This window comes from Sarcophilus harrisii, chromosome 4 (genome assembly GCF_902635505.1).
Source record: "Sarcophilus harrisii chromosome 4, mSarHar1.11, whole genome shotgun sequence".
NCBI classification, from domain to species: Eukaryota; Metazoa; Chordata; class Mammalia; order Dasyuromorphia; family Dasyuridae; genus Sarcophilus; species Sarcophilus harrisii.
The window spans coordinates 10,337,598-10,358,591 of record NC_045429.1 but is presented as its reverse complement, the minus strand read 5'-3'; the positions used below and the strand labels follow the sequence as shown (position 1 = coordinate 10,358,591).

Genomic DNA, 20,994 nt, shown 5'->3' with positions numbered 1-20,994 from the left:
TTGTAAAATATTCTGAGAATGAGGGAGACTTCCATGGCCAAAGAGCTCTATGATGCCAAAAAAAAAGAAAAGAAAAAGTTAAGATGCATATTTCAGCTTCTCCCAGAAAGCAATGGTGCCTTATTTTATCGGGAACAATATTTCCTATCACAAATATATTTTCTTGTAGTCGGTGCAGATGAGATCATTTAAAATCTCCTTCACTTGAGTTCCTACATAGAAGTAAATTGGGTAATTCAGTAATTGTAGCAAAGAGGAGGCAACAGTATCGGGGTGCTGGAGCTGTGGGCTTGGGCTTTCCAGCCCGCCGGAATCCTTCGGCATGGGTCTGGGCTGGGGCCTGGCCACGTGCAGGGGCACCGGAACCAGAAAATGGGCCTCCTCGAAGGGCTGGACACTGAGGGCACGGGAAGGACTTGGAGAGCGCGGCTGTCAGAAATTCTCTGCAGTCGGGCTTGCTTCTGGACCCAGCCCTGGAAAGTTCTGGGAGGCCCTGGAGCTTGAAGGAAAAGGCCTGAGGCTTGGATCCCTGCTGGGGAGGGGGAGTTCGGTGCAAGGCCTAGTGAATGACTGCCAGAAACCCTAGGGGTGGGCTGCTGGGGGCCCAGAGCAGAAGTGTTAAACCTGCAGCTGCTTCACCTTGAGCCAGATTTCTAACAACCCCCATCAACACCTCCCCCCAAAAAATGCCTGAAGAAAGGTGACTTTGTGCTTTCTGAAGCCGCAGTGCCTCACAGGGACCCTCCCCGGGCCAGTTCAGAGCCTTATCTCTCTTCACCTTGGGCAGCCCTGCATTTCTGGAAGTGCAAAGGAAGCGCCGACCTACGGGGACAGGGAGGGAGTCCCTTCGGGACTTGGGTGTGAGGAGTAGATTGGAGAGAACTGAGGCTGGGAGCCTCCTTAGCAGGTAGCGGTGGTAGGCCGGGCAAGAAATGATAAAGTCCCGGAGTACTGTAGCTGGCCAGGGCCCAGCAGGTTGGCAGTGGAAGAGATGGCGGGCGGGTGAGCTGGACTTTACTGCCCTTAGAATTGCCTCCATGGAGAGTTCCTGTGTGGAGGAAGGGTTGGAGCCACTACTGTCTTTAGAGCTCTTGTGAGAGTTGTTGCTGGAACCCACCTTAGGCTGCTGGGGCTGAAACTGAGGGAGAGCCCAACTGGTTTTGGGTTTTGTTTTTGCTGAGGCAATTGGGATTAAGTGACTTGCCCAGGGTCACACAGCTAGGAAGTGTTAAATGTCTGAGACCAGATTTGAATTCGGGTCCTCCTGACTTTGGGGCTGGTGCTCTTATGCACTGCACCAACCAGCAGCCCCTGAGATCCCAGCTGTTTGAGGGATGGGAGTGAGAGCAGTCGGGGCTGATTCCAGGGTTTTGAGCTTGGCCGATAGAATGGGGACGGAGGCGAGATGGGGTTTGAGAGACAAGAGTCCAGGCCACCGAATGCCTCCGGTGATTCGGGCTTTTGTTCTCATTTTGCATTTATCATTCACAAAAGCAATATATATTAGTGAATTTATTAATTTAATGATACTTAGGCCTTTGTGTCATTGGAAAGATTCCCCCCTCTCCCCCCAGGCATTTGAAAAGGCTGAGATCTTTGAAGACTTTGGGCCCAGGGATGGCCCTCGAAGGCCCTCACTGGCCTTGCCACGCCAGGAGGAGCTGTGGGCTCCAGGGCCATGGGTCACTAAGGGAACATCCTTGGGAATATCTAATGGCCTTCAGAAATCAAGAGCCTGGGCTGCATCACAGAAATAGGGTCATCCCCGCCTCCCGCTCCCATTCGCCAGCTCCCTCAGTGCAGACTGGCATCTTTTCTGCACATATGTCGAGAGTTTCATTAAGTATTTCCTAATTACATGTAAAAATTTGCCATTGATTTTTTTTTTTTCAATTTTGAGTTCCAAATTGTTTCCCTCCCTCTCTACCCATTGTGAAGGCAAGCAACAGGATACTGATTATACATAGAATCCTGTGTTCTCTGCCTAAAGGACAAAGGCCATGCTCAGTGACACAGGCCTCCTGGGACTAGAACCCAGGTCGGCTTGTTAAGGGGAAGACTTTTAACCCCTCAACAATTGCCCTTTCTTCTGGCCTGTTCTTCAGCTAAGGGGGGGAAATGCTTTACCACAGAATTCACATGTAATGACTTAAGCTTGTCGATGGAATCTCCTTTCTGATTGTAAACGTCCGTGGGAAGCCTCGGTTTGCATCGGGAGTGGAGACGGGCCTCGGTGCCCACTGGGGGATCATTAAGCTTCGGAAATGCTGTGGGCTGGCATTTGACATCACATCTTAAACATAAGAGGAAAAAAAGAAACCTTGTGGAATTTGTCTCAAGGTTATTAGGATATTCATCCCAATTCTGTTTGAGAATTTGTTTTTGTTTTCTGTGGAAAACGTTACCTTTGGGAAGTTAAGAGCTTGAGCTATTTCTGATTTTCAACTAATCAGGATGCCATTCAAGTTGAATTTGATAAACCTGGGGAGTTTTAATTAAGTACTAGATAGTAGTCACAAATCTATTGATTCACCCACCTGGCAATTAAATTTTATTTAGTTTTATGGCAGTGTATTAAATGGGTCACTGCTCTAAGGCGGCTCATTACACTGATCCAGATCCTCCATGGCTCACGTGACCCCCAGAGGAACTCGAGGAAAGCCTGGTCCATTGGATCCCTCAGATGTTGGGTCCGACGCTCAGCTGCACCTCGGGACGGCCAAGGGAAGGAGGCTTGCTGGTCCAGCCCATACATTGGGTTCACCATATGATGTGCTAGGCCCGAAATTATGCATAAGAAAGAAAAGTTATAAACGCTGCTGCCTTTTTTTAAGGAGACAGCCAGGATGGAGGAACATGAGTGGGCTGTGAGGTGAACCATGGGAAGAGGGTGCTGACGTGGGGGAGATCTCCGACTGCCCAGGGAGTAGGGGTAGCAAGCATGTGTGCTTTTCAGAACTCAAATGATTTTGCAGATTGCTCTCCTAAGCACTTAGTTAGAACACATAACGAGAAATTCCAAGCAAAAAAGTTGTTAGAAACAAAGATGTGCTAGAACCCCACACACAGGAGCTGGAGGAGGACCCAGGGAGATGGGGGGGAGGGTCCTGCTCTGAAATGCCTTCAGGCCCAAGAGGCAAGAGGGAGCTCGGAGGCCATCTCTTGCAGTGCCCTCCTTTCACAGAACGGGAAACTGAAGGCCAGGGAGGCTGGCGTCCAGATAGCCCAAGCCTCCTTTCCCTGCCCCCCTCCCTGGGCTCCCCTCTAGCAAACCGGAGCTTCAGAGCAAAGAGGACATGGGGTCCCCTCTGCTCTGTTGGATCCCAACAGAGCTGGAGATGCCGGGCTGATGGAACATTCGCTACAACGGCTTCTCGCTGCCGTTATCTCACTCCCAGCCGACTCCAGCCCTGGAAGACAGCCACCTCTGAGGGAGTCCCGGCTCTCAGATAAGGCAGGCCGAGTCACAGGGAGGCCCCATCCACCCCCCAACGAATTTGCAAACAGCCTAGAACTTCTTGGCTATTTACACCTGCATATTGGAGCAGAGCCGGAGCCAGTTCCCCACCTGTCATCTGAAACCTGTGCTGTGTTCTGGGTGTGACATCTGGGCACAGCTACTCCTGGAGATTGGGAGGTTTCCCTCTCCTACTAAAGGACTCTTGCAGGAAAATTGGGATGAGGGAGAGGCGGAAGGGGGCTGACACCCATTATTGCAGAAGCTTCAGGGTTTTCCAAGTTGTGACTTTATCCAAAACCCCAGTGTTCTTATTAATGGAGTTTGAGCTGCTTGGAAAATGATTAAAAGAAGAGGAAAACCCCATAATTATCTTGTTTTGGTAGGTGACAGGCCTGAGACCAGAGAGAGGTGACAGGCCAGCATGGTCTGAATGCACAAAACAAGCGCTGACTTGGCGGGATGACAGTCACCCATGTGGCGCCTCTTCTGAAATTGTTGTTTCTATAAGTGGTTTTCTACCATCCCCATACACCCTGGGGGGGGGGGGGAGGATTTTGACTATGTTTGAAGAGAAGCCTCCTTCCCAAAGAGAAGTGCATGGCATCCAAGTCTAGGGCTCCTGGAAGAGTGGGGGCCATTGTTAGCCCAGAGATCTGAGTTCAAATCCTGCTTCATTAGATAGCTGTGGTAACTTCATTTTCCCCTCCCAAGGTCCTGAGGATGAGATGAGCTTACAGTGAGTCTTTCCACAGCTGCCTGTAATGTGGGATGTGGGCTAGCGGCCTAAAAGGTCAGGTGCCTTTATGGGCACTCTGGGGGGAAAGAGAGACACCTTGAGTTTGTGGGTGGCTCCGTGGAGGTAACACGCTTGCCTCCTCAGACCTTGGCACTGTGACACAATGGGAAAAGCCAGGTGCAGACATGGCCCTTCCTGTGTCATGTGCCTCAGACACTTTCTCCTCTGGGGGGCCCGAGGCAAAACACTGGCCCCTAGGTGTTTCTTGTTTCCTCATCTGTAAAATGGGCTGAGGGATACATCTTCCAGACTGAAATCTACCATCCTCCTTCATCCTTCTCTCGGCCAAATTCTTGTGAAAAACACAGCTTTTAGTTTGAAACTGGGATTTTCTTGTAAAAATTGATACAAAACGCATACTGTGAGAGTACAAATTGAAGGTGATGTTTCCACTATTAGCATTTTGTATTTGTTTTTCCTAAACAAAAGCTGATACCAAATGCAAAGCAATAAATGTAATCATCACAAATTGGCACCTGCTGAAAGAGATTTTATTTTAACCTCAATTATAGATTAAAACATGGGTAGAAAGATCGGGACCAATTAATTGCCATTAATTACTCTAGATGTTGCTATTCAGCTTTATATATAAATATTACATATTATATATATTTTGCATTGTTAAAAGTATGCTAATAAGTAGGACATAAATTTAGATTACAATTCACTTAATAGGCAGAGCAACCAAGGTTAATAAACCTAATGGGAAATGTAGTTATTTATTTCATGACCAACTTCTCATTTTTCTCCAGGTTTTCTACCAGTTAACAGTTGTTTAAGATAAAATATTTCACATTGAGTACTTTTCCCCCCAGTTGATGAGCCAGAAATCCCCTTTCCCCCCAAAATTCATAAATAGCATTATGGTTTTAGATTTTAATATTTTATATCATACCTATGTAATTTGAGGAATCTGTCTTTGCTTCTTGAATAATCTGAAACAATATTACATTTTTGTCTTAGTTTCTAGACTCAGGAATTTTTAAAAATTCCTCAAAATGGTGCATTTTCCCTCTGCTGGCTAAATATAGTAGCTAGGATACAATTACATAAGAGGTTTTAAGTGTTTCTTAACCTATTCAAAGGTTCGGAAAGAAATGCAATGCTCATATAATGTCTTGTCATTTTACTACTGAAAAAACATCCTAGAGTATTTGTATTTGTAAAAAAAAAATTATACACGCATATATATTTTCATATATTATATACACATATATATTAGAAAAAATGCTAATTTTTTTTCTTTTTTTTCCCTTAGCCTTCTGTTGAGTCTTCAAGCCCAGGTAAATATTTTTTTATCCTGCTTATTTAATTTTCTCAATATATTGTATAACATTTAACCAAAACCCAGAGGAATTTGATTACCCTCTAAATTGCCTTTTTTCTTGGTTTGTACTTCTTTTTTCTCTTGTTAATATATAGAAAAAGACCTAGCATATACAGAAAAATAACATTAAAAATACAGAAAAATAACCTTGGTATGAAAGGTAAGGTGAGGCTTCCAACAATTCAGCCCCTAAGTACTTTTGGACACTGTATCTCTCCGTGTAGTTACAACCACACTTGAGAGTTTTTGCTAAATAATGATCCAAATTTCTGAAACTTAAATTACTAAAAATATAAAATAGGTTAACCTGGAACTATAAGCATGTAGTATCAGAGAGAAATTTTTTTAAACCCAAGATAGGAGGAAAGGAAAGAGGATCTGATCATCTAAAGAGTCTTCAATAAGGTGATGAGTGCCCTGTAACTTGGGTTGTTCTTGAGACCACCTTGATCCCCCCCTCCAATGTCACGAGAGCCTTTCTCCCCCTTGTAGCTTTCAGGCTTCCTAAGGATTCCTCCCCTGACCTTCGCTCCAGCCTGAACTTAGAAGTTTAGGAAACTAAAATTGGGAAAATCTGGAAAATTCTCCCACTCATCTTTCCACATTCCCTAAGGGAAAGGTAGAATCCATGGAGAAGGGGAAAAAGCAAAGCCAGGATGCCCCTCTCTGCTTCTCCGTCCCGTTCTTGAGTGCTGCTCTTCTCAGTACCTGCAATTTTCTCCACATTACATCCACCCAAGTTCTTTTCTCATGACTTGTTTTGGTGGCAGGGCTGATGCTGGACCCTTAGACCTAGACCAGCCAAGTGCCAGTTCTAAAGCTGGAGCTGGGAGTCCTCCCCCCTCCCCCCCCCAGCCACATCTGAGGGAGACAGATGCGTCCCCAGCCAAGCTCCCAGAGATGGTACGAGGACAGCTTTGGAAAGCAAACCACAGGAACACAGCATCACGGCCCTTCTTGGGGCTCTTTGCTGTCCCAAAATTGGCTTCAGTGTTTCCTGGCTGGTCTATGTGGGAGAGAACTTGTGCTGGAAATACTGGGGATGACCAGAGCTGGCCCTTTACCTGCTGGAGACCCAGAGTTAGGCCTTGGAAGACGGTGGCTACCAGTAGGAGACCACAGTTGAGATCAAGTAAAGGAAGGAGCATAAATGAAGATATATAGCGAGCAAAAGAATACTCGGAGCTCTCCTAATCACTCTGAAGAGGGACTAGATAAGAAGGGGCCTTGGGGAATCACACCATAGAAGGACTGATGGAAGAAACTGGGGATCTCAGAAGGACATGAGAGACATTGTCAGGCTGCAGAGAGATGGGTGGACACGAGCCACAGATTAAGGCCTGTGTTTGTCACACGTGACTGATGTCTTGCTTCGTTCTGCTTAGCTAAAGTTCATGTTACTAGTGATGGTTCTCTGATGAAAAAGTCACTCACAAGTGCCAGGGATGGATGGCCCAGCAGTCTGCGTAACTGACTTAACTACCAGATGATTGCTGATTGTGAGGGTCAGTTTTAGGAAAGACCAAAAGGAAATTTTATTTTGAAAAGGGATTTGATTTGATTTGTTGTTTGATCCCAGAGAATAGAAATTAGGAACAGTGGATAGAAGTCCCAGAAGCAAGTTTGGATTGAGGTTCAAGGCCAGGAGCAGCTTCCTAGAAGAAGTGCTCCTCGAGGTGGGATGGGCCATTTGCCTGGGAGGACTGGGCCACCGCTGATTATCTTTGGGCGCCCTTTAGATTCTCTTGAGTGTTCCCAGATTGGTGGCACTTCTCACTTCGGAGACTGTCGCCCACCTGTGGGGGCAAGAGGTTAGAGATAGGGTTAGTCCTGCATATTCCACTACTTTTTAGGTTTTTTGAAAGTGGAGCCAGTTGAATACTGATGATATAGGAGATTGTGGGATGATTTTCACTGTAGTATTCTAATCACAACTGTAATAGGAGTAGAGATAACTGACAGAAAGCATTTGGAAGTTTGCAAAGTGATTCTCCTGGATTATTTCATTTAAAGCTCACAACAACCCTGTGAAGTAGGATCCTAAAAATCGTGTCTTGATTTCTCTGCCCCACCCCATCCTCTTTTCCTAAGGCCATGAGCCTTCAGGATTTGGGGGGAAAGTAATTTGTTGGAGTTTCAGGTTCTTGGTCTGGAAAATGGGGCTCATTCGGTCCCACCTAGCTCACAAGGTGCTTTGAGAACACTTGTGAATGTGACTTGTTACTCCTGGTATAAATACAATCCTGTACTTGAAGTACACAAAGACTTTGCCAACCTTCAAATGCAGGGGAAGGTTAGCTGTTATCGTGATCACATCCTCATCTTCTGGTGCTAGCCTGAAAACACTTTTAAAAAAAAAAAAATAGCTTTTTATTTTTCACCCTAACCCTAAATAGCTTTTTTTATTTTTCAATATTCAATATTCACCCTTTCAAAACCTTGTGTTCCAATTTTTTTTTTCCCTCCCCTAGACAGCAAGTAATCCCAATATATGTTTTTTTTTGTTTTGTTTTGTTTTTTTGCTGAGGCAATTGGGGTTAAGTGATTTGCCCAGAGTCACACAGCTAGGAAGTATTAAGTGTCTGAGACCAGATTTGAACTCGGGTCCTCCTGACTTCAGGGCTGGTGCTCTATTCACAGCACCTCACTGCCCTAATCCCAATATATGTTAAACATGTGCAATTCTTTCATACATATGTCCACATTTATCTTGTTGCACAAGAAAAATCACATCAAAAAAGGGGGAAAATGAGAAAGAAAAATCAAACAAGCAAACAACAACAAAACAGGTGAAAATACTGTTGTGATCCACATTCAGTCCACATAGTCTTTTCTGGATGCAGATGTTGTTCGGGCACAACCTATTGTTACAAAAAGGGGCCACTTATTTGCCTTTAATTGTTTTAGGCCCATTCTGCTGTTCAGAGAGGCAATGAAGGGCCTTCCTTACCAATCAAATGAAACAGTCATGGGATGCCTGCATTAAGCAGGACAGCCAGAGTCCCTGCCCTCATTCCCCCTGTTGACACTTGGGTTAGGGGCAAGTAAGAAACAGTACAGATGGGTATTTTCTGAGTCAATGTTGGACAGAATAAGGCCTTTTCTTGCTGCCTTAAAGTGAAGTTAAAATGGGTTTGGTTTTGTTTTATTATCCACTTACTCTGTTCTTTTTATAGAACAAAGGGCAGCCTGCTATGAAAGATTAGAGGGCAAAATGAACCATAGAGAGGGTATTTCAGCCATGATGTTTGACATTTCTGGCAGTCCCTTGACTAGAAAAATCCTTGGGGAACCAAGCTTCTCTTAACAAAGTCATGACAAAATTGATCTGGAGACTCAAGGGCTCAGTGGCTAACAAAGAGAACGTTAATGCTGGTAGTGTCTCAAATCTCAGCCTGTTGTGGGCAGACCCAGTCCCAGCCAAAAGGAAGGTCATGCTTTCTGAGTTTGCTTGAGCCCATCTCCTGAGCCAGTACTGGCTCACCCACCCCCGTGGCACCGAAGACAGTCCATCCTCAGACAGACGTGATGGAGTGAATCCACCTCTTAACAAGTTTCTCTTTCACTCCTGTATTTTCTTGGAGAATGACATTCCTGACAAAATGACATTAGAATCCAGCATTTGGTTGCTTTTACTTTAGTCTTTATGTTGGTAACATGTTACTTGTTTCTCTAGTGAAAGGTAAAAGAGTGAAGAGTTTGGATCATTGTTTACATCTCTGTTAAGCCTTTACCTTTTTCCTCTAGACCGAGGATCGGCAATGGCCCTTGAGCCAAGTCCACGAGCCACTCACGGGGGGGACAGGGCCCCCAGACTAAGAATGGTGGCTTGTGTGTTTAAAGATATTTAAACTCTCTAAATAAGTAAATTGAAGATTGTAAAAAAAAAAAATCATTCTTAGGCAGTCATTTACAGACCCCTTGCTCTAGATTTTTGGGGTCAAAAATTAAGGGAATGTTGTGTTTCATTAGATTGAGGCTATTATCTTGAATTTCTTTAGAGATTAACACATTTCAAACTGATTATTTTATATACCTGCTTTCGGCAATTATGTCATAAGATTAGAACGTTCTAATAAAGGTTTGAAATATTGATAGACAACATAAGTAACATTTCACTGGCTCAGTGTTACTATTGGGGGAATGAGGTGTTCCATATGAATATATTTTCCAGGTAAATGAAAGTTTATCCATTGAGATATCAGAAGATTTTAATTTTCACTCTTTTGGATGAAATTCTTTCTAAGTGTATTATTTATTTCCTGCCTTATTAGTAGTTTGAAGCACAGTTCATATGACTCAAGTATTGAACTACTAGGAGACATTACAGCACTGCCTCCCAAGCCTGTTTGCCTGTCAGTCCTTTTGTCTGCTTTTACTGGTTCCTCTGTCTTCTTCCCTGTGAGCTGGCTCCCCTCTTAGGTCAGTGTTGCTTCTGCCGTGCTACCTTTTTTTCCAAATGGTTTCCTAGATAAACACCCAACTCTCTAAAATTGTCAAGGGAATAAATTTTGTGACAGCTTAGCACCCTACAGCCATTGTTACGTACTTTGGCATTTGTAGCTAGAATTAAGGTTTCTGGAAGGCAGATAGTATTGTGATATTGTAGCTATTTCTTTGTGAAATAATTTCAAGTAGATCCTTCTTTTCATTTAAACCAACAATATTGAATTAAAATCCATTATCACTCTATTTCAAATGCTGTGAAAGATGAACTCCTTTTAGTCTATCAGCCTTTTTTTTTTTTTTTTTTTTTTAAGCTGAGCACATCATTTTCAGCTGATGAGTATATTAGGTACATAATCCATGGGTACATTAGACAGAATGAATCAAAGGTTAATAAATTTTTCCCTGAGTTCCATGACACTTGAACCATCCATCTATAGCTAAAGGAGAACAGGTTGATGGATGGCAATATGGGTAATGTGGACTTATATAGTCTTCACTTTAATGCTTTATATGCCAAATTTGAATGTTTAAATAGGATTCAGAATGTTTTCAGCACAGAAAGCTCTTGAGCCAAAACGTCTCCATAATACCACATTTCAGGCAAGGAGATATTTTATAGCCATTGCAGCTACATTATAGAAATAATTATGAAAATTGTTGGTGGGATGGAGAAGGGAGCAGAGTTCGCATGATTGGTTCTGTTTAGCCTTGGGGTCACTTTATGCCATGTAGCATTCAAACATTGGGTTAGCTTCGATACTAACTAGTTTTCAGTGATTCTGTCTAATGAAGACAAGGCTATTTGATAATAGTAATGACTTTTAGATGATTTAGTATAGACAACATAGCAGCTAACCCAGGGTCAGGGAAACTCAGATGCAGAAGCTAGAAGGTATAAATAAGGTTTACTTGAAACTGGTCTCAGAAGTAAATGTCTTGGAAGTAAATGTTTGGAAGAAGACATCTCCGAAATCTAGAAAAAGACATGAAGTCCTCATTTCTAGCAACTCTTGAAACATGGTAGCATTCTGGCAACTCTCTGAACTGGGAAAGCTGGTTCATTTGAGCTCCCTATTTCCTGATTGGCCAAGTTCCTGTAGGTATAAATGCAAAAACATTTATTAAGCATTTACCAGGTGCCAGACACTGTGCTGAGGGTGCCAGACACTGTGCTGAGGATGCCACAAAAAGACAGGCCCTGCCCTTGAGTTCTAATACAGGAGACAATGCACCCAGGGTAGAGGAGTCCAAAGAAGGGCCACTTGGGAAAAATTAAAAGGATGGTGACAGAGAGAGACTGGACAGCCTTCTCTAGACTTGATTTGATCATGTTTCAAACCTGGAGAGAGCTAGGAGCGATGGGAGAACATGTAGGGCCTGCCTAGAATAATGAGTTAGATGAAGCCCTCTCTGATCTAGGCTGCAAAGTCCCAGAGTGGGAAATTCAGAAATAAAAGGGTTAAAACTTTGGGCCTGAACACTGGCCCAGGCAGCAGGGAAACTGACTGTCAGGATGGTCAGAAGCTAAGGAGGAAGAGGCAGAAAACTCCAGAGCTCTTCACAGAAGGGAAGAGAAAGATTTCATATATATAGAAGACAGTCCAAGAGAGGAGGCAGAAAGGGAGAAAGGCCCTGCCTTAATGCTAAAGAAGCACCAATCGTATCTAAGAAGTAAGAGCCCAGCATGAGATTCCTGGCTCTGGAAGGGCCCAATCAGAGCTCTTCCTGTCTCAGATAGGTCATAGCTTCAACTGGTGATCTCTCCTAAAGGCTGTTTACTCAACTAGTGATTTCTCCTAGAGGCTGTTTACTTATCAAAATTGTGCTAAACATTGTGGGATTGGGAAGAGCCAGATATAATGAATCAATGCTATTTCCCCAAGGTTTGGCCATGACCTGTTCCTGGATGTGCAGTGCTAAAAATGACAGCTGCGATCTCATTCAGAGATCACACTATTTTTAGGTACTTTTGGTGTGAAGAAAATCCAGCTCTTGGTTATAATACATTTTGATTTCATAATTCTAAGATTGAGGAGAAGCAGCAACTGAATAGAGAATTGGATTAAAAGATGAGAGAGAGTGACTGTGGTATTTCTAACTATCTGTATGTTGAATAATCATCTTCCCTCTCTTTCTTCCTTAGTGGTCAGTGAGATCTCCACAATGAGTCCCTAGAGTCCCAGATTGGGAATATCTGACATGAATAAAATCAGTCCAGATTGTGATCTTAGTATAAACGTCAAAAATAGTTTATCTCCTTCAAAAGTAATAGTCTTATTTCATAAAATCGCAATGGGTATCCTTTATCACACACATCCCACCTATTTTTAGAATATACCTAGGGTACCTGCCAAAGTTGCAATTTAATCATTTTGTTGATTTTGAAACCGCTTTGCTACTTGCCCTGTGTGGAGTGACCCTAAGAAGTCATCCATGCAGAGATGCTCAGACCTCTTCCCAGACTGCCTGGTGAAGGCCCTGTCCAGCACTTGGGTCTGCTTCCCTCCCGGTAGACATGGGGACACTAACTTGCTCGAGGTCCCACCAGTGTTGATGACAAGGCCAGGTAGAGAATCGATGGCCTTTTCTACCACTCCAGCCCACCCCACACTGCCCCCAATAGAAGCCCTTCCTAACTTTGCCTTAGACCCACCCCCTCCTCTTTAATGTTGTCATTCATATGTACCTGATTTAATTTACCAAGAACTTTTAAAATGTTCTTTGCCAGGAGGTTCAGCAACATCAGATGACCATGAATTTGATCCATCAGCTGACATGCTGGTTCATGACTTTGATGATGAGCGGACATTAGAAGAGGAAGAAATGATGGAAGGAGAAACAAACTTCAGTTCTGAAATAGAGGATCTTGCGAGGGTAAATTACACGGAAGCCTGGTTAACGTATAGAGATTTGTGTCTTTGGTTTGGAAAACATTGAGCTCATGTGTGTGAGATATGTGTGGGGAAATCCTTTGAAATAGGGTTGAGCAATGGAGTCCCCAAAGTAGGGAAAAGCAGAAGTTGAGCACTTTAAAATGGTAGCTTTAATATGTTTTTTTTTTTTAAGATTCAAATTAATATTCACTTGAATGAAATAATCAGCCCTGCTCTAAACTCTGTGCCCAGACTAGGAAAGAACCAGGCACAAGCTACACTTGAGATTACAAAAGGGAACAGTAGCCAGAGTAGAGTCGAAATTACTCCCATTCACAGAGTTCACGGGGAGGGAGGAGGGCAGTGTTTATCGAACAAGAAATTGAGCAATGTTTGTAGTGTGGAAAGAAATCCTTTTACAGCAAAGAGTTTTATTTTGGGATTATAGAGGTCATGTCAGTTTGGGCCTGGAATTGACTTTGGAGACCATTTCATCTAATCTTATCTTTTTACAGATTAGGAAACCAGGCCATAGAGCTCACCCAGGTAGCAAGTGACCAAGGTTGGGGGTGGGGATGTCCTCAGACTTCACGAGAAAATGAGTTTTCCACTGGGCTGTTTCCATGCTCTCTGTTGGAAGAGCTATTTCCTGAAAGTCCAAAATCTTGCAGCTGCTTCCATTGATGGGAAATAGGATGCTATTGAGAGATTATAGATGGCTGCCTTCCCTTCCCAGTGCTTCATGGTGCCTCAGAGAGCACCAGCCACATTTCACTGTTACAGTGCCTGAAAAAAGAAAATCTGTTTTTAGTTTATTTTGGTCCTACTGGCAATTTTAAAATACCTTTCAGGAATTAAGGGCTTCTTAAAGGAAAAAAAAATTTTTTTCCAAATGAAAATTAAAAGCCCAGTCATTTTCCAGAGCTCATGCTGATGAAACAGTTCAAAAAAGGCTCTTCTATAAAATATACTGTTGGGAAAGCTAATGAGCCTGTCATAAAGTAATGATAATTTATTCAGATGACCCACACAAAAGGAGAGTAAAGTTGAAGATTGATTTAATGCCCTATAACCGTCACCTCGGTGACATCTAAAAGAGGCTACAGAAACTGGAGAAATGATAGCAGTTTTGTTCGTCCTGTTAAATGTTTAAATCGCCTCTGCCCCAGAGGGCTTCCACAATACGATGGCAGAAGGTAGGAAGGAAAATAATTCGAGGTGGTAATCTCACTTTTAAATTGGAGGGAGAAGGAAGGAAAATGTGGGAAAGACATAGTTATGTAAATATGGTAAGGAATAATAGTAATTCCACATGGCATAGTATTTTAAAATATAATTTACTTTGTTTAATAACATGTGTAACTGCATGTACTGGCAGTTTTACAGACAATCGGTTTTATGCATTCAGTTATTCTTATTCTCACCCATCTTTTTTTTTTTTTTTTTTTTTAAATTTCCATGACTACTTGCAAATGACCCATCCCACCAGCCCTTCCTAGGAGAGAATGATTCTGGACAGGATGGCAGAGTCCACCGAGAGGAAAAGATGAGGGGGTGGGTCTAACTTCTTCACCCAAAGATGGGCATCTTGCCGCTGCCCTGCCTCTCCTGGCTGGGTCACCAGACCTCTAAAGCGGGAGGTCCTCACCTGGAATCCAGATTTTTTTTTTTAAATTTTGGTAACTATTTCAGTACGTAATAGGCTTCCTTTATAAACACTGTTTAAAAGCTTTAAGAACATGGTTCTGGGAAGGAATCCCAAAGCTCCACCCACTAAAGGCTTCAAAAGAAGGAGAACACTGGTCTTCTAGATTGAGCAAGAGCTAAACTAGTAGGTTCTCCTTTTTCAGATCAGCTTCCTAACCCCGGGCCCCTGCATAGTATGGATTTGATAGACCGTTCAAGGTCATCTGATCCAGTCTTTCCATTTTCCGGAGGACAGAACTAACGGCCAGGGTGCTCACTTCCTGCCCAGTATCAGATGGTGGCATAGTTAGGATTTCAGACTCCAGGTGACTGATGTAATTCTTTTTGTGAATTAAAGTGTCTTTTGTAATATTGAAAAGGCAGCTAGGGGGTGCAGAGGTTTACTGTTGAGCCTGAAGTCAGGAAGGTTGATTTTGCTGATTTCAAATCCAACCTCAGACATTCCCTGGCCATATGATGGTTGGCAAGTCACTTGTTCCCATTTACCTCAGTTTTCTCATTGATAAATTAAACTGGAGAAGGAATTGACAAACCACTACAGTGTCTTTGCCCAAAAAATCCCAAGTGGGGTCACAAAGCTGGACAGGAGTGAAATTGACTGAGCAGCAATAAAAATGATGTTGAGATCTGCATTTTTTTTCTTTTAAGAAGGCTATGAATAATTAAAGTTTCAATTCATAATCATAAGTGCCAAAATACATATGGCTGTTCGATCAGTAGTAATATTTTCTGTGGTTCAAAGTATATTCATTACGGATTTTGAAATGGTTCAGATGAACAATGTGATCTTCCCTAGAAGTTCAGTGCAGATAATTGGGTTGGACTAGGAATCACAAATTTTAGCTGTAGCAAACTTAATTTTGTAAAAATGGAATTGATGTCTTTAGCATTTTTAAAGGATGGTTTTTACATAAAGTAGATCTTGTCAGTGTCACCTACATGATCTCTTGATCTGAAGGGCTGAAGTGCTCGTTAATAAAAGGAAATGGATCCAGAGAGGTCAGTGACTTGTGCAGGGCCACACAAGGGCTTGATTACTAACTACTGTGTCCATTTCATTGAAGGGTTTTGCTTTCTTAATGCTAGATTTTTCTTTGTAATAATTATTATTATAAATAGCTTATAGTGAAGGATTAAAAAAGAAAACATTAGGAATAATAATATTCACATCTTTGAATTTCCACAAAGCAGCCCATTTGTAGAAATAAAGGAGACCTAGATTGGGCAAAAGGTGGTATTCCTGTGGCCAGAACAGTATCTCCCTCACAATATACCAATGGCTGCCTTTTAGCCTAAACCCATTTGATAGTTTGGGCTCTTCAGGATCAGAACTTTCTTTTGCTGCTCTTTGGCCTGGAGACATTCTGTTGTGGGAATTAGCAAGCAGGCTTGGAAGTGAGGGTCTGGGGGAGTTTGTGGTTAATTCTAATGTTGGTCTTGTAACGGTATTTAATCTGTGTTTAAAAACAATTTGACTTAAGTTCTGAGGGGATAGGTTTGAATTAAATGTTGAAATGCTTGTAAATGTTGTTAAATGGGTAAAACTTCAATTGTCAATTGATTTTTATTTGCACTTTTCAAATTTAGAAAATTGAGATTCATCATGAAATCAGTTGAGCTTTTCCAAATCATAATTTGCTAATTCATTTGAAATTTTTCTGTTTTTTACATGAATTCAAATTCATTGTTTTCAAAATGTAAAGTTCTAGAACTATTGACCGGAACTGATACTTATTTTCATTAGCTCACCCCAAAAAAAAATCGATAAAAGCCAATAACTTATTCCCTTCCATCTGAAGTTTAGCAGGGGGCCTGTCCTTGTTCCCCCTTTACCCACCCCAACCAAGGACTCTCTCACCCTTCAAGTCTGCAAACCTCTTTCTATCTATTTCTATCTATTCTTTTCATGTATCTGATTGGAATTTCTACTTTGAGGGAGATGTAAAGAGACCCAACTCTGGATTATGGGAAGAGCAGTGATACCAGCATGGTTTAGTTTGGGTTGGGTTTTTCCCATGGGGGAAAGCTAAAAATGCTGTTTGCTATATTATCCTTGAAATTGTTTGAACGCTTGGATGGACAATGGCACAAGCTCTGCCTTTTCACTGACATTTCTCACTGTAACTACTGGAGGCTGCTGGTCACTTGGCAGTCCTTGGAGCTCATTGAACCTCATGGAGCTCTCAGGGAGAGAGGTTCCTGGTATAGGCATTAATGCAACTACAAGATCAGAGAGTTACTTGCTCTCTCTGTCTTTCAAAATGGCCGTTTGCCTCATGGTCAATGATAGAGAAATGTGTGTGTACTTAATGTTTCTGACGCAAAACATTTGTCTGCCTTTTGCCCCAGCTGTTAACTGAGAGCATCTTTTAGCAGAGGCAAGAGCTGTTTCATCCCCTAAGGCTTGTCCTAAGGATTTAGGGAAAGTGGCCCATCCTGTCCACTACCATGTGGGGCCTCAGTCAGGCGGCCTTCAGTGAGCTGAGCTCTAAGGGACAAGAGTTTAAGATGTGGATGATTCTCTCCACTCCCTGCCCAGCACAATCTTGCTTTACCATGAAACTCTTTAAAAAGGCAGTTTGGTGGAGTGGGAGACAACTTGGAGGCAGCCAGGCTAAGAGTAGAGTACTACTCTAGATGTAGGGCCTCAGCTTCCTTATCTGTCAGATGGGCATACCATTTCCCAAGGCTTGTAGGGACCAGAGGAGTAATGCCCATGCAGTACTTGCAAATTTGAAAACCCCTGTTGACATGGTGGCTCTTATGTGAGCATTTTGTGAAAGACCTCTCTTGTCTTTGCACTTTTATTTTCCTTCTGATGTTGAATCTGGGAAAAGGGAGGAATATACGAGTCTGGAAAAGGTTGACAAATAGTGACTTATAATGCCAGGGACAAAGGCTCTCAACCAAAAGCTTATCTGTCTTTACCCTCAAGCATTTGTTCTCGGTTTAACTCTCTTGAAACATTATCTATTCTTTGTATAAGAAGAGTTCTTCATTTATTTCTCCTTTTTTTATTAGGGCCTTTATTCCTTTAAGTCTCCTTTCTACTGGAAAAGCTTTCACTCTGTTCACTGTGACTGGCTAAGCAGACTAGCTAAGAATTCTTCCTCTCACTGCCTACTCTGGCTCTTTGGTGGCACACGTAGTCTGCCACTGTGCCATCCCTTCCAATTTGGGAGGGCTTGGAAGAGTCTGTGCCTAAGGGTTTCACGTTCTTGGCATCTAAGCTGACAGAGTCACCAGTAACTTTCTAACTAAATCATTTAGCTGTCCTCCCCATGGACCTTATTCTCTCTTTTCCATCAAATTTCTTCTCAAAAATTTTCTTTCCCATTTGTTCTATGACCCTGATTATTCTGTCCTTTGTGTCTTTCTATATCTTAATCCCATTTTCTCTTTTCCCCTTCTCTTAATCCTACTGTCATTCCTTCTCATGGCCCTGATCTTAATGCCTTTTATTTTTTTTAACACATTTCCTGTTCAGTTCTGAATTTCACTAATTGCCCATTGACTCCATTGACATCTCCTGCCTTGACTTTAGAACCTCTCCTTGGCCCATTACCCACAGTTGCCTGTGAGATAGCTCTACTTGGTCACCTCACTGACTGAAAGCAAGCCTGTCTGCCAGGGCTGCAAGAGTTTGGGTTTCAAAAAATAATCACTCTTGCCTTTGCCCCCTCCACATCCGATCCATCACCAAAGTCCTGCTGATCCTTTCTCTGCAGCACGCTGGTGTGGCCCCTGTCAGTGGTTGTAGTTCTGAGTCAGATGCCATGATTGGTCATCTCCAAGACCTTTCTGGATTCTTGGTTTTTAGTGTCACCTACCTCAGTTATTTCCATCCAAGCTCTAGGAGAGGCAGTCTAAGGTCCCAAACCCCATGGCCACTGTTTATGGGAGCAACCGCATTTATGACCTCCCGACAGTAACTGCTGACTGGCAACCACCAATGAGTGCGACAGAACCTCAACTTGTTGTGACAGCAGGACTTCCCACAGGGCACAGGGAAATGTGACCGAGCCAAGTGGGCCAAGCCGCCAGCATCACCTCTTCTCAGCCCAGAACCCCAGAAACCCATCTCCCCAGGCCTATTTTCCGCTCAGGCAGTAGCTGTCTTCTAGAACAAGAGGCTAACTGGCTGTTAGCTCTGTAGTAACCTCCAACTACTGAAGGCCCCCAAAAAGCTCAGCCCTGTTTAAGGCTTCCTCAGAGATCAATAAAAATAGCAGACCTTTTTTACTTTTTCTCTTTTCCATATTCACCAAAGCCTTAGTTTGGTCCCAAATTACCTCATTCCTTGATTCCTTCATTTTTTCCCCCTGAAAATCTGTCCTTACATGCTATAAGTGAATTCTTCCTGAGTAGATTATGCTGTACAAGGGCAGGGGCTCACACCTTTTCGTTCTTCTGCCTCCTTACCCATCACCAGCCACGGAGTTTTTCATTAAGAAATTCTGACAACTATATGGCACAGACTTCCTTGCATTAAAAAAAAAAAAAAAAAAACCCTATATTTAAAGGGTTTTTTCCCCAAAGCTTACAGAAATTTGGGGGTTAGACTTTTGATGACTATTAAGGCAGCCCGTCTAATTTCCATTTATTCTGTAATATTGAGGTTTGGAAACAAATGTGTTTTAGCGTGTGGCCTTGGGCACTGTGGACTCCAACACTAACTTTGGGGAATGTTCCACAGGAAGGCGATATGCCGATTCATGAGCTCCTGAGCCTTTATGGCTATGATAGTGCTGTCCGGCTGCCTGAGGAAGAGGAGGAGGAAGAGGAGGAGGAGGAAGGGGAAGATGATGAAGATGTCGACAATGATGACAACAGTGGATGTAGCGGAGAAAACAAAGTGAGTAAACGTGTGTGTGTGGCGGCTTTTGTTCATCGTGGGCAGCACCAGACACTGATGTTTAAATTAAGAATGGATTCGGCGAGCATGGAATTAGCATAAATTATTAAGTATTGATGGAGAATGTACTTTACTTGATTGATAATGAGGAAGTGATTCTCCCTACTGCCTTAAGTGTGTCGGTGAAAAGACCCGGCTTCAGTTCAGCCTGATCCTGGTGGTGCTGGGCTGGGAGGCAGTGTGGGGAAGGTCACAGCCAGGGCCTCCAGGCTCATTGGGAAGGCCACGGGGTCCACTGTGCCCCTTGGGACTGTGTCCTGTGCTCCCTTGGTCCCCCATCCCATGAGCAAACAGGAGAAGGCATTATTTACAGGCTTATCCCGGACGGACTCATCTCAGCCTTTTACTGCTCGGCCTCTATTAAACAGCACCTCGGAGAGCTCAGGCCCCATTGGCTGGGAGAGCTGGACTGCCTCTGGGAGGGATCCCCAGCCACCTTCCTCCAATATTTTTCTTGTAAACTCTGGTAGGACAAAAACCAGAGGGCATCTTGAGGAGCTTGGCAGAATTGTTGGCCTGGCAGTGGTGCAGGCAGCAGCCTGGACAGCACCCAGCCTGGCAGCAACTTGGGCAAAGCCTGGTCTAACTGTGGCTTGGACGGCACCCAGCGTGGCAGTGGTAGCCTGCCAAAATCTGGCCTAACAGTGTTGTGGACAGCACCTGGCCCGAGCCCGCTTCCTCCTCTTCAGGTCTTAGGTGGGGGTGCTAGAAATACTTGGTGTAATCTGGTCTTGTGAGGTGGCTTTGAGGGCACATGAATTATTGTGTTGATGACCCTTCATCCCATTCCCTTGTGAACCTGTCAAGTCCGCCTTTGCCTCATCTCTCGTAGACATCCTCCTCTCCTACCGCTGCCTCCGTCACTGTACCCTGCCCTTTGGTAGCTGCTGGGTGCTTCTGCTCTCTCCTCACTCTGGTGCATCCACCGCATCTGTTGCTCGACTCTCACACTGATCTTTGTTATAAACAACTGTGGCTTCCCATTGCCTCAAGGCCCAAAAACAAACTTCCTCTAAAGCCCTCTGAAACCAGGCTCCTTCCCACCTTTCTAGTCCTCTTATACCACCCTTGCAAAAGTGACTGTCTCCCAACTCTGGGCATTTTCCCTGGCTGTTTCCCTTTCTTGAGATTCACTCATCTCCCATTTCCTGGCTTCCCTGCTTACCTTCAGGTCACGCATCTGCATAAAGTTTTTTCCAAGTGATTCACCACTTGGATAATGTCAATACCCACCTTCTGGGATCACCCCCCAATTTATCTTGTCTGTTTATTACGTTCTACCTTTCATTGGACCCTCCCAGTGCGTGGCATGTAGTAGATACTTAATAAATTTTTCTTGACTTGATCATGGGATCCATTGGACTTAATTATCTAAAATTTCCCTGAGAGGTTCTTGAACTCGTTCTTCAAATGTAACATTTCTCTTAATTAGGTCTAAAAATCTTGGGCTATTCTGAGTTAAATTGA

The 20,994-nt window shown here is 43.4% G+C and overlaps 1 protein-coding gene across 5 annotated transcripts in view; it reads left to right on the top strand.

Annotated features, from left to right (window-relative positions):
• Positions 1–20,994, top strand: part of MIER1 (MIER1 transcriptional regulator) — a 60,462-nt gene that overhangs the window by 4,730 nt on the left and 34,738 nt on the right. For all 5 annotated transcript variants that reach the window (XM_031968921.1, XM_031968923.1, XM_031968926.1 and 2 more), the window contains 3 exons: positions 5,515–5,539; positions 12,761–12,906; positions 19,309–19,467. In XM_031968921.1, the coding sequence (XP_031824781.1) occupies positions 5,515–5,539; positions 12,761–12,906; positions 19,309–19,467 (330 nt within the window). The remainder of the gene's footprint in view (positions 1–5,514; positions 5,540–12,760; positions 12,907–19,308; positions 19,468–20,994) is intronic.